Raw genomic sequence first — 13890 nt, 5'->3', positions numbered from 1 at the left:
TGCCAGAGTGTAAGCATTAACTGCTTTCTGTTATCAGGTGGACATACTAGTAAATAACACGAGCATTCATCAGAGTCCTGTACTTTTTGACCGACTCTTTTAGGTAGGCCACCCGTGGAGAATATAATGTTTGATATAAAATGTACTTATTTGAAGATATTTAACGTTACATGGGATTTTTGTTTTAGCACAGTGATACAAAATATACTGAAATCGCAGTACCAATGTGAACAGGAAATACAGCAGTGGCAGTAACAGTTCAATCACAACACCAATGTGTGATACCTGTTGCTTGATCTCTCTGATATGCTTACCATCATGATGCAGGACATCACCAACTGCTGAGAAGCAATACATGGGTTGAAACCAGCTCAAACCCATTGCTCTCTTCAAATTTATTTGCTTATGTTGTTAGTTGTTCAGTTTTTATACTCTGTGCTGGGCTGAGCCATATATACACCCCTCCCCATGCTGGTCTGGGAGACATTCTCACTCTTGTAGTGAAGTCGGGAGAAAGATTTAATCTGCTCAACTGTGGTGTAATCAGTCGATCCGCTCAGCTGACATAGCTGTTCATCTAAAACAAAGGCCACCCTCGGGTCCCATTTGTGTTGAGGTAAAGTCAGCTCTCTCTGCAGCATCTGTGGTCAGTCACACCCTGCCTTATTCCCTGAGCTTCAGGGCATGTCGTCCTTGCCCATCTCCTCTCAGTCTTCTTCCATCATTTATTGGTCACAGCATTTTACATTGAGATTTATCTCTAAAGAGAACAGATAATTTACCGATTTGTTCGGTCAGCTGTTTCTGCTGTGGTTCGTTGGTTTTGAACATTTTGATTTGTGAACCCCAAGAGTCCTTGAGTAGAGTGCGATCCCCTTCAGGCCACCCTTAGGCAGGCAGTCATACAACCGAAGCGAACGTGCTTCTCCAAGTCACTTTCACGCATTCCCAAAGCCTGGACCACGGACCTCTAGGTTGAAAACCTTTGTCTCCTAGCTACAGTGGTAGTCATGGGACTGTGATAAGCGCCACTGGGAGTCAAAGCTGCGAGGTGACCGAGAAATACAAAGGTATGGTCCAGTGCTCTTCCCAATCAGGGAAAGTGATGTAAGCTGGATGAGCAGCGTATCAAAACCCTGGTCGTGGTCACTTTGTGTTTTTTATATGACTCTCTAAGAAAGATGAATGTTGCAAGTGTATTCTGGTTATGATTGTGAATTTGTAGAAGAGCCAATAACTTCTGGTGAACATAATTGACTTCCAGTGTAGAGGAATAGAAAGTGATTTTTTAAAATTCACAATTTTAGTCTGATTAGAAATTTTTTTCTCATGAAATCTTAACAGCCCTAAAATTAATCCCTTGCCATGGCTGTTACGATAATTTAAACTGAAGCGAGTTTTGGTCGCTGAGTCAGTTGTTATGCTCTGCATATATATGCAGTCATCACAGCTGAAATATAGACAGTACAGCAGCCTGGTTCAAAAATATTAATTGAAAAATTGACTTGTATGAGAAGGCTTCTGCATGACTGAGATGGGATGAAGGAGTAAACAAAGGGTAATGACAAATGGCCGTGTGTCAAGCTGGGGAATGCTTTACCGTGTTAGGACGAAGGGAACTGTAGTGGGTCCTATTTTATTTAAAGCCTTTATTCGTTATCTAGAACAAGACCTAGATCACAGGTTAATTAATTTTTTTAGTTATTCCAAATGAGGAAATAGAAACATTGATTTGAACAGAAAAATCTCAAAAACTTGGAAATCTGATCAATATATTTGGAGGATAAAAAGTTTCAATACAGGCAAATCGGGGAGCAATTAATCCTAGTGCTATAGTGATGCGAAAACAGAAGTCACAGAAGCTGGCATGTAGAGATGTTAATGAAAGCATGGCTTTTAGCGTCAGGAGGAGCCAACAGTGACCTCCACCCAGACCAAAATGCTGACTGTCTGTAGAGGTTTTTGGGTGTTCAAGAGCAGCTGTAAACCCTGCATAGTGCCTGTGCAAAAGTCCTCACTGCTCCAGATCAAACTTTTCCCTGGCATTGTCACAAGCACCCTGTCCTGATGGAACCAGGAGACTTTACTGCTGCACAGTGCTGGTAGTATGCTGTGGTAGAGGTACCATAGTCGGGAAGTTTTCTGGGATTCAGTTTAGGATTTTGGACTAAGGCAGAATAAAGGTCTGCCTGCAACTGTTGCTGTCAAATAATGACCTAAAGCTTGTCGAAGTCAGGAGAGGGACAGGCAGCCTCCCAAAGTGACCGTAGGGGTGCAGTGACTTGGGGAGGACTCTCGGACTGTGGTTCAGTGGTAGAGCTGAGCTGACCCAATTGCCCATGAACCAGGAGGGGTGGTCCCGGCTCCCTTCTTTTCCTCTGCCAGCGTTGCACTTGGCCAGAAGACTTCATGCCTCTCTGCCCCCACACCTGCCCATTCTGCTGATTTTGGCACTTGGGGCTGCATTGCTTCAGCAGTTCAGTCTAATAACCTGGCAACAAGCCATTCGTTTTGCTAGGCGGGTGCTGTGCTGGGTTAGTAAATGGAACCAACACAGTGACAGGTCTGAGGAGCAGAAGAGCAGTGCAGGAGAAGGAGCAGGAGTCCACGGCCCGGCTGTGGACGTGGGAAGGGAAGGGATGCTCTGGGTTTTGCCCTGGAGTCGCTGAGCAGTGGTGCTGAGCTTCTGTGACCCTGCAGAGCTCTCTGCTCCGGCTGGCTGGGCTGGAGCTTCACCTATGCTGAATTTTCCTGTCTGCCAGCTGGGGATAACCTCTTCAAGGAATGAAATTAATCTAAATCAACTATTTAGTTATTTGAAAAACAGAGAACGTGCAAGTGCCTAGGTAAAATTTTAACCCAAGAATTTGCCTGTGTACCTGTATTAGCTCACGTCAGTGGAGTACTGAGATGAAAGTGGAAGTCTGCACTGCAGACTGCAATGAGAATGTAGAGAGTCACTTGAGTTGGGTTTGTTTGAATTGTTACAGTGGTTTGTTTAAAAAAAAGACAAACAAGTGAAAGTACACTCTTCCAAAGTGGCATCTAGCTTTGCTTTCAAAACAGGTTTTGGAAATAAGTAGAGATTAAACCTAAGATTAAAGCTACTTGGAAATAAGCAAAAAAAGGTGCTTGTCTCCTCCCTACCCCATTGTACATACGCTGGTTCACTTAAACATAAAATACCTTTGCTTTAAATTGTTTTCTTCAGATGCATACTGTTATTAATAGAGTTAGGAAAAAGTTGTTCCGAGAAAATGTAACACATCCATTCATGGCGAAGCAAATCCAAGCTTTCCCTTTCTGCCCTCCCCCAAACTAGACTGGTGATGCAGTAAGTATAAAATTGGCTTAAAATCACTGCAAGCTGTGCAGCGGCTGAGCTCAATGTGGTGTTATCCTCAGAGCTGATGTTGCAAAATCAGCTGTGGTCTTGTTTGAGTCAGTGGAGAACTCCAGCGCTCAGCAACTGAAAAATATTGGTGCATTAACTTTTCATTTCATATTGATCTCCAAACAGAGTTTCAAAAGACTCTATTAGGAAAAAAAGAGGATGTTAAGCCAGGATTACTTTTTCATGTCTTGTAAAGAATGTGTTATGCGTGTGGCAAGCTAAAGCTTTGAAACCCAACTCCCATCTGCGCTCCATGACAGTATCTTTTTATAATTCCGTGTCTAAAAGACAAGGTTTGGAAATGAAATTATTTTGTGTCATGCACAGTTCCTGTAGAGATCAAAGGCAGACCTGTTAATGCAACTATTGCTATTCATGAGTTTCATAGCCGTGTGAGTTTCAAGTTAATTGTAAATGCTTGTTTAATCACTTAACAATAGGGTATCAGTGTCTCATCTGGGCATTATGCATATAGCTCTCACTTTTTTAAATTAAAGCAAATTCCTACCTTTTTCTCCAAGAAATTAATTTTCGTGGTCATGCTCTAGGTTCTAGCAGGTCAGGATATATAAATCCTCTTTAAATTGTTGGACAGTTATGTGATGAATGTCTTTATTTTAATATCCTTTAACTGCCCCTCCCTCCCCTGATTACCTGGTTGTGTGGTAGCCTGGTTGTACTGGATATGGCATAAATTGCTCTAATTCTTATGCTAGAGTTCCTTTTGTGACATTTTATTAAAATTTGTGTGCATTATCACTAGGAGATAGTGTATTTATCGTTTTAGTGCTTTAATAGATTTTAAACCTGAAGAGGCAAGTAAGGCACTTGTCTGACCTTCGTATCACAGACCACTGTGCTTTATTTGAATATTGAGGATTGAGTCTAATTAGTTCAGTTAAGATAAACCATTTCAGACCCCTGGAAATTAAATTCTTGTGCGCTAGAGGAACCAGCCACAATGCCTGAGGCACTTGCAGTGGCAAAGAATGTTAGATGAGAAATGCAGATTAATCAAACTGTGCGGCAGAGAAGGGCAAAAAAGCCCCAAGTGCCACCCAAGAGCAGCCTCCTCCACAACCCCAGATCCTGCTTGTCCTCTGAGATGAGGTGAGCAAGCTGCATTGATCGGGCATCACAGAGGGGCTTCTGTGTGCTAGCTAAGAGACCGGGCTATGCAGCTCCCGTTGCATCAAATCTCTACTGTTTCTGAGGAAGAGCAAGGGTGAGGAATAAAAGAAAAACTCAGAAATCACAGTTGGTTGTGCATTTGGGGAAAAAAGTTCCTTGTTGACTTCTGAGGTGTGAGAGTTAATTACAGTCATCACGCTACAAGTGCTCAGAGTGTGCAGAGGACCATACTGATAGTCTTCCCCATGATCTGTAAAGCAGAAAAGCCTTTGGCAAGTTCAGATCGCAGTGCTAAAAAGAAGCACTGCAGACAACCATTTGGGCTGGCTTCATAAATGCTCTAGAATCAAACATTAATTCTCTTAACTCCAGAATTAAAGATTAATTGTAAGCCTTAATTAAACACCTAGAACTAAATTTAATGCTATTTTTAAAAAAGGTAAAAAATCTTCCCGTAGTCTGTCAGCACGAGTGAATCTGCCATCTAACAAGCTGTTCTGTTCTTGCTAAGAAATGACAGTTGAGTTTGCTTAAGTTCAGTGTATGGCTGTTGGGTCATACTGTATCTCTGTCAGCAAGACTAAAGGCCCTCAGCTGACTGTTTTTTTGCCATTTCCCTGTTACACACAGTGATCCAGCCTTCTCTTGCAATAATGGAAGAGGTCGGGTTCTTCAGATGGCCAGTCCCAAGGCTACTTCCCTGTCCCCTGGATTTTTATGTCGCTCTTCTCTGAACACTTCTGCTTTCTAAATCCTGAAGTCTGGGCCTGAGAACCAAGTCCTGTTGTCTGGTCCTTACTAGAGTTCTGACCAGAGCTGTGGACAGAAGTAAGGATCTCTCTGCTTGATGCCAGGGACTGCAGCAGCCCTGGTAGAATCTAGAGAATTACCAAACAGCAACGAGCAGTAGCAGACCTCCCGCATCCCACCCTCTGTGTGGTCAGGCTGCCTGGAAATCAGTGGCAGATGCTCACCCGAACTGAAACCTTGGTCACCTGGGGTGGAAGGGGAGGCTGTGTAGTACTGCTGGTTTTCCTGTAACATAGTCCAGAGCCTGTTCTGAACAGAGGGTATCATCGTTTTTACTGTGAGTCTTCTACAAGTGAGCATAGTTTGCCATTTGAGGTGGTACTTGTGAACTCACTTTTCAGGTGATGACATCAATGAAGATCAGAGTCTGTGTGCTTCTGGAGAGATTTTACATATGCATTTCCTTTTTCTTTGTATGAACTTAGGCTGCCACCATTTTGAAATATGGCTGTCAGTAGAGCCTTCTTGATGCAGCACATTAGAGAGATACGACGATAAGTAAATGCTTGAGTTGGCACCTGTGGCTAGGGGATGGGAAACTCTCCTTTTTCTAGGAAAATGTTTTCCTTTAGATAAATGAAAATCCTATTGTTTGGCTGAGGAGTGACCTTGCACATGGACAAAAGGTTAAGAGGCAGAAAGGCTTATCCGTTTGGCATATAGGATTCAAAACCAGGCGTGTTGCCAGTAAGCTCAATCAGAGCGGGGGACACAATTTTAAATAAAGTTCATAATGGCATTTTTTAAGTGAGCAGGAAATTTTCTTTCTCTAATCAAAACCTAGATAATTCAAATATCTCTTTCTTTGGTAATATCCTGACATTGTCCACGGATTGGGGACCCCCAGAGGAAAAGATAAGTGATAACGGCTGCCTGTGTCAGCCCGTTCCCAAACTGCCTGTGTCAGCCTGTTCCCAAAAGAAATGATCTGTCCGGCAGACGTCAGTGGGAGTCTGCCTGACAGAGGGGTGTGTGCACAGAAACCAAATTGCAGGATTGGGATCTAAATAAGATTGTGATCTTTGACTTCCAATCTGTGTCATAACTTTTCTCTGTTTATTTCAGTATTTGAGATCTGACAGGGTGCCATCACTCAGATCGCTCAGGATTTTTCTTCCTATGTAATATTACTGGCTTTTTTTTTTTTTCTTTTCAAAGCAGTGCTTTTCACTTTTCAGGAGTTTGGTTATAGAAGACAGTGCTGATGATACCAGTTCTGAAGGAAACTTCACAAACTGGGAGTTCACAGCAATATAAAGAGCAGCTGTGAGTCTAAGAGGGGTTGTGACTGCAGAAATAGTTGTCTTGAGGTTACTTGCATTTCAGAGGAGGCAGTATGGTTTATAAAGCAGATGGCACAGGAAGGATTGCTCAGAGAAAGTTTAGACTTAGTAAAATCTCAAAAATCAGATTAAAAGACAGATGGGATTCTGGATTGGAATGCTAACATGTAGGAGTTTTTTTGGTCTTTTTGTATTTTACTTTCCCAAATTATAACCTTGAAGATGCTGGAGGTTTTTATATAGCTGATAATAAATTTAGCATTAGAAAATGGAGGGAGTTACACTTAAGCAGCTGTTTTCACTGTAACTGGTAGTTTTGGTTTGTGCCCGTTTGAAAAACGAGTAAGATGTGATTGCTGAAAGAAGACAAAGGAATATAACTATCAGAAAAGAGATTTGGACTAGTCTTACTTACTTGGCCATACGCATACAACAACCTTGTTCTCTTAGTGGAATGTAATGCTATATTTGCTGTTTTCCCATTAACCTCATTTTCCCACTTTGCTTTGGGATCCTTGAAGCAGACAGAGTTGCAGCATTTCCCAGATGGCTTGCAGTATTTAACGTTTGCAAGTGGCCCATTCCTACCTGCACTTTTCGACAGAGACACAGTCTTTTTGCCCATCCAGACACAGTATCTTTGCCCATGGTTTATCTCCTGGAAATGAATAGTTGTCATAAGTAGCTCTTGCTTTGGACATGAAACATTCCTGTAGGCAGGGCATGCACTAGTGGTGCAGGCAAATGATTCTGAGTCTACCTGTGCCCGCCTGCATTGTGCTGCGAGCCCACAGGGAACCATAGGCCAGACAGCCCAGGTCTGAAAGCATCACATTCGCACCATGCTGGTCAGGAGCCAGGTGTATTAGACAGGGCTACCGGCTTGGGCATAGCCTGTGCTGAATGTGGCTGGCCTGTCTGGGGAGGTGAGAGAGATCACAGCTGCCCTGGGTGAGTTCATCAGCCTGGGATCTGTCACCTCAGCCATCTCCGCTTTACTCTGTGGTGAGGAAACATCAGCACTGCGCGCCTTTATGTCCCCTTCCTTCCTCTAGGACCTCATTAGCAGCACAGAGCAAAGCTCCTTCAGAACTTAGTAACTGAATATTCCCACTGTAGTAAATAATGGAAAGCACAACAGTATCATAAATCTGTGGAAGAATGAAGCACGCTTCTCTTCAGCAGGTCACATTCTCAGAGTTCATCTAGTGCTTTTGGTTCCCTGCCTCCATCATGTTCCCCACTTACTGCAGATGTCCTTCCTTCTCTGAGTCCGTGTGTCTTTAATTCTGTGTGAGCTCCTTGCTGTGGTAGACTGTCAAACTCAAGAATGATGTATCTGCTTTATCCCCACTGTTTTGCTGAGAGTACCAACCAGAAAGTTTGCCAGATATTTGAAAGACTCTATTCCTTAGCTAATAATGAATCTTCTAAGCAACTTTTTCTAATGAAATACTTATTTTAGTATACCTAATGCTTCAGTCTAAGACTTCCCTATTAATATGAGGTCAGACTGATCCTGGATCAGTTGCTGTCCTTACTCTTCTCTCTTCTTTCCCTTCTTCACTACTCCTATTTTTCAAGAAGTGCCTGAATATCTCCTAACAATTCTGAAATTTACTGTATAGCTTTAAGTTTTCATAGTAGTCTCTTTTTATAGATTGTTCTCATCACTCTCACTGTTTGGGACGAGGTTTTCTTCAACAGTTTCTCTCTAGTTTAAAGCTTGTAATCATTCTGTTGCTGTGGAAATTACTGTGATAATGCAGCTTTAGCGTTCATAAATTCACTGCTACATTGGATAAGAAGAAAAAAGAGCTGTTGCGTGGGAGAAAGCCCTGAATTAAACAAGTTGTATACATTTCACACGTACATCAGGGAAGATAACGCATGAAAAGGAATTTGGGTTGTTCAGACTGCTAGGATTTTCTCTGTCTTCTCAGGAAAAAACAAGTCTAAATATTAAAAAGGAGGAGAAAAAAAGCCTAGTGTCTGATCTAGGGACTGTGGTTTCGAACAGCATTTCCAGTCTGTTGCCTTTCAGGATATCAGTCTTCCATCTTCAGTGGTGGCCTTTGTCTTCTCCGTTTGGAAACAGGATTTTGGAAGCCCTTATCCTTCCTTATCAGAAAGAGAGAATGATGCAGGCAGAAGCCCTTATATAGCTATAGAGTGAAGGATAAAGGAATTTCCTACTGGAGATCCCCATGGCTAGCTCTCTTATTGGGAAGAGAGAGATGGATTTGTGTATATAGGAAAATTTTTCTTTAGCCGTCTCTGTCTCTTGATCAATTTTAGTAGTAGCCTCTATTCTAGAATTTTGGATGTCTATAAGGAATTAAATAGATTTGATACATCTGTTGGTTTTTTTAAATCCTCTTCCTTGATTAGTATTTAATTTTCCAGAGATCCTTGGTTCCTTCTTATTTGTGGTTATTTTAGAAAAGGCTAAACTTTCATGTTACTGAAATTGTTAACCACAATGCTCAGCTTGTCCTGTTCCCTTGCCTTTTTTTTAATGCATGACCCATTACTCTTAACCGCATCTGTTCTTCAGCATTCTTTGCTAGGCAATGCAAAGTGGGAAACATTAACAGCACAGCTATTTGGCTTTGGATCTAAGCGTATTGTTCCTGCGTATTTTGAAAGTAAAAACTTATACTGCTTTTTGCCCTCATGTTTATAAATACATAAATACATATGTGTTCCTCCTTTGATTAATGTGGCTGCCTTTCACATGCACAAGATTTCACAAGTTGCTTGGTGGTCAAGGCAAGGTTTCTAAGGAGGCATTCTGTATGTGCACACCAGAGTGTATGGATGCTGGTTTTCAATATATGTTTTTTTCTTTGACTACTAAATGCAAAACTGGGAACAAGTCCAGAATCTTTAATAGCTAGAATGTATTTCATGCTGATCGCTTCTAAATTGGCATCCTCCGTTGCCAAGTTCTAAAGTGAGGACTGCGATGATGATGAATTTCTCTAATGGGGTTTTTGTTCAGGGCTGCCTGATATTTATATTTACTGTAGGAATCAGACAGAAGGTCTCCGCTTATAAAAGGGCCTGATATCTTTCTGGCTGAAATGCCCTTAGGACAGAGGTGCTGATATTTTTGTATTAGATCCTCACATCCTTGTAAAATTTTGTGTTGTTACAGGATGTTTCTCAGCATACTCAGTTGTGTCATTTCATTATTGAAATTCACAACAGAAATTTTTGTTAAGTTCTTTGTTCTTCTTAGTGTTATGTCTTGCTGGCTCAGGGCTTACTGCAAAATAAGTTCTTGAAATCCTAATGCGCAGTAGTAATATAATAGAACTGTGCCACCAATACTGTTCTGTAGAAATCAATGTATTGTTTTTAAATATATATGAAAAGGAAGTTACACTCTCTTTTCTGGGCAGTACATGAAGAAATGAGTTGCATGTGGAGTGTGAGCATCTTGCTTGTTAGTGGCTGAATTCCCCTGACACAAAAACGGAATTTGCAAAATATTGTCTACAACCTTGGGGAATGCCGTAAGCTGAGGTAGGGGACTTCATGCAAAAACAACAGCATTTCCAAAGATGAGGGTGAGAATGGGAGAAAGGAGAGAGAAGAGAAAAGAGGGAGGTGGGTACTCATTTAGGAGAACAAGGTGACTGTAAATGAAAAAATCCAAGGAGTGGTTTGGTGGAGGCATTGGACCATTGCTGGGTCTTTTCAACACAGCATTGCATTTAAGTCGTAGTTATTGAAGAAAGGCAGCAGCTGCTACTTGAGAGCATGAGGCAGAGGAACTATTGGAGGGACAGAAAAATAATCGTAGATAGAGAGGAATGCCTTCCAGAGGGACTGTCTTGCACAAGCCACTCCACTTTATGTAACAAAAGCCTGGTGACACAATGCATGGTTTAGTTGTAGGAGTGCCTAGGAGTGGACAAATATTGTACATCTGGAAACATTTAAACAAGTAATTAGTTTCTGGAAAAATGGCAAATTACTGGAGGAAAATGTAGTCTATTGTGTTAGCTTCTGACTGCATGTCTGCAAGATGTATGATTCTCCTGACACTCTTAACAATCACTTCTTTGCTTCCGATACTCACCAGTTGTATGTGGTGACAGGTAATACAGCAGTGCCCGGGCTGACAAGCAGGTATCACTGGGGCTGTGGCATTTTTGCCCCTTTGGAAAAAAGGCCAGTGAACAGAGAGGCAGGGGAGGAAGTGTTCCTCTCTTCCTCACTGCTAGCATTCTGCATCCCACCTGGTCGTCCTATGCTTTGAGGGCAAGGACCTGATCCTGTGGAATTTCACCGTCTTGGTTAGACATCACCAGGGAAGTCCTGTGCCAGCTGGAGCAATCTCTCCCACTGGGATTCAAAATCTCTGACTGTAACAGAGCCTGCTCCGTTGCCCACTTTCTTCCTGGGCTTCCATCACAGCAGATTTCCTCTGTTCCTTTGCTACACAAAGACAGAAGTGTTTGGGGGAAGGAGTGAGGGAGTGCAGCCCACATCCAGCCTTTCCTTCTCCCCACTGCTGGTGGAGAAGGCTGGCTGGAGCAGAGTCACAGCAAGGCAGGGACCTTAGAGAGGTCTGATGCTGTGCTATCCATGGCGAATAACAAGATGTTTGATAGCACACACATTTAGAATTATGATGCCACTGTGAGACTGACCTGTTGCCCATCAAAAGGAGTATTGCCTGCCCCTGGTGATGTGCTGCCTGACTGCGTGTGGGTCATAAGTGGAATGTAGATGCCTCCACAGCTGGAGTTAGCAGTAGGGCAATAATTCAGGACCTGGTCTGGCTTGTGGCAGAATCTGCAGTCTCTCTAAAGAGTGACTGCCCAAAGTGGAGAACTTCAGGCCGGGACAAGAGGTCATACTTGGCACCGAAGTGTCAGAGGTTAGCACTGAGCCTGGTGTCTTTTTGGTCATTGGTGTGCTAGCATGTTCTAACTGCTGCCTCCTGCAGAAGCTTTTCGGACGATAATTGCTGTGGTTGTTTTCATTACAGAAGTAACGCTGAAGGTCCATGTAAGCGATGCCAGCACACATCAACCAGTAACTGAAGCCTTCATTGAGATTTTTACCAACCAGATCTCCATTGCATCTGGAACCTCAGGAGCAGATGGCACTGCCTTCCTCAAGTTTCAGTATAAATTGGGCAATCAGCTGATAGTGACTGCTAGTAAACATGCATATGTGCCAAATTCTGCACCATGGAAACCTGTAAGATTGCCTGGTAAGAGATCTTTATTTTTGTTCTGAGGTAAGATTTTGCATCTAAAGGAAGTTACGGTTTTGTATGATTTGTTTGAATGCTTGCGATCCTGGGTGGGAGAAAGAACATCTGTGTGTTTCAAAAAAAGCAAGGTTTCTTCCTCAGTTAAACCATGGCATCAGGGCTGTGCAGAGATTTGCTCTCCTCCTGGCTGTCCTTGATACAGGGCTATGTCAGTTTTCAAGCAATTGTTGGTGCTCTTACAGCTCCACAGAAAATATAAGTTTATTCCAGATCTTTTTCTTTATGGGAACTATGTTTGTTTCAGCAGCTGTGATGTACTCATCCGTTTCTTTCCCAAGGTGTAGCTACAACTGTTGCACCATAAGCTGTAGCGTACAGAACAAGTCCTGGCCTTCCAGTTCTCAGCCGTGTCTGTAGGACAGTTTTAATCTGCAGTTACGTTATCCAGATGTAAGGATTTTTTCTAACTTAATTAGCATGGTTTGTTTCTTCCTCAGGCAAACAAATACAACAATAATACTTGCATGTTAGACTGCTTCAAAATTTTATGGGAAGTGGGAGACTTTACATTAGTTGTACAGGAGGGGAAACTGAGTCATGAAGACTATTTATGTACTGCTAAATAGAACAGAATGAGAGTGGCTTTCAGACCTTGAGACGTAACATCTAGATGAAGGTCACATCCCTAGTTTTCATCTGCCTTTCCTCTAATCCCCAGCCACAACTACAGCCCAAGTAGTTTGGGAATGGTCCCAGGCTTGTATTCTACCCAAATCTCACCTGAATATCACCTCAGATTTGATAATTAGCCCAGGTCAAAGCCATGCCAGGTTTTAAGTGCACTAATATTTAAATAGTATAAATGATCACAGGGCAGTGTTCAATCCTATGCCTTGGCTCCATTTTATTTATTAATATCGACATAGCCAGAGGGACTGTGTGACTTGCCGCAAGGTCAAGCAGCAAATATATTTTCAGATGGGGAAAGGAACTTGAATCTCTTCAAACACAGAATTATGCTTTAGGCATTTCACCATGCTGTTTACTTATCTGCATTTGCTTGCTTCAGTTAAGATAGACTGACTTCTTCCACATTTCCTCTACTGTATTCTTCCACATTTTCCAGCTACTTAATGGAGCTATAGCAAAGACTAAGCCAGGCTCTTAGATGTATAGTGAAAGAATGAGAAGCAACTGAATGAGTAGCAGCAAGGAGAGTTTCAAATAAATAAAAGGGAACAATTCTTTCAGCAGTAGTCAAAGATTGGAACAAGTTGCCCAGAAAGGTTGTGAAATCTCCATCTTTAAAGATGTTCAAAACTCAACTGGACACCCCCCTGCTTGGTTGAAGCAGGTGACCTCCAGAGGTCCCTTCCAACCATAATTGTTCTGTGCCTCTGTTTAGGAGTTTCCTTGATGTTTTTCAAGATGAAGTGCAGCTTCCTCAGCATACTTCATGTACTTCCTTGAGACACAATCATATATGATTAAAGCATGCCATAACTTTTTATTGCCTGAACCTTTTCTGGCCTTGTGTCTCATCTCTTTCTGACTCATACCCTAGATGTTTTGAATGCGACCTGCTCTCCCATGGCCTGGAGTTTGTTTGGTTAGGTTTTTTGCTTGTTGCTTTTTCTTAAATACTGATTTTGAAGGAAGGGAATCAAACATGGGATTATTGTTTTGGTAAGTCATTGAAGTTTAAAGAGCAGTAATCGTATACGGTTTCCACAAAATCTTTCTTTCCACAGCTGAAATGTGAGCTTAACTTGGAAAATAGATTCCTTTCACCTCTGATCTTTCCCCATTGAAACTGGTAGATAGTTTGCCATTGATTTAATTGGGAGTAGAATCCTTTCTTTTGCTTTCTGTAACTTGAATGTAATCCTGTCTTTGATGAAAGAAACAACAACTTACAACTTGATACACACCATGTAGATTTAATGGAGTTCTTTGAATTACTCATTAAAAGGGACATGACATAAAAGTTCAGACCCAAGATACTTGGGTAGTTATTTTCTGTATTGACTAAGATG

General features: G+C 42.0%; 1 protein-coding gene across 1 annotated transcript in view; it reads left to right on the top strand.

The window, feature by feature from the left end:
- The first annotated feature begins 10654 nt into the window (after window positions 1–10654).
- Window positions 10655–13890, top strand: part of FAM171A1 (family with sequence similarity 171, member A1) — a 36571-nt gene continuing 33335 nt past the window's right edge. Inside the window, exons 1-2 of the mRNA XM_009696291.1 lie at window positions 10655–10727; window positions 11624–11851. Of these exons, the coding sequence (XP_009694593.1) occupies window positions 10655–10727; window positions 11624–11851 (301 nt within the window). The remainder of the gene's footprint in view (window positions 10728–11623; window positions 11852–13890) is intronic.

Source organism: Cariama cristata, unplaced genomic scaffold (assembly GCF_000690535.1).
Source record: "Cariama cristata isolate BGI_N322 unplaced genomic scaffold, ASM69053v1 scaffold41502, whole genome shotgun sequence".
Classification (NCBI taxonomy): domain Eukaryota; kingdom Metazoa; phylum Chordata; class Aves; order Cariamiformes; family Cariamidae; genus Cariama; species Cariama cristata.
Note: the sequence above shows the minus strand (reverse complement) of the source record. Positions and strands in the feature narration are given on the sequence as shown.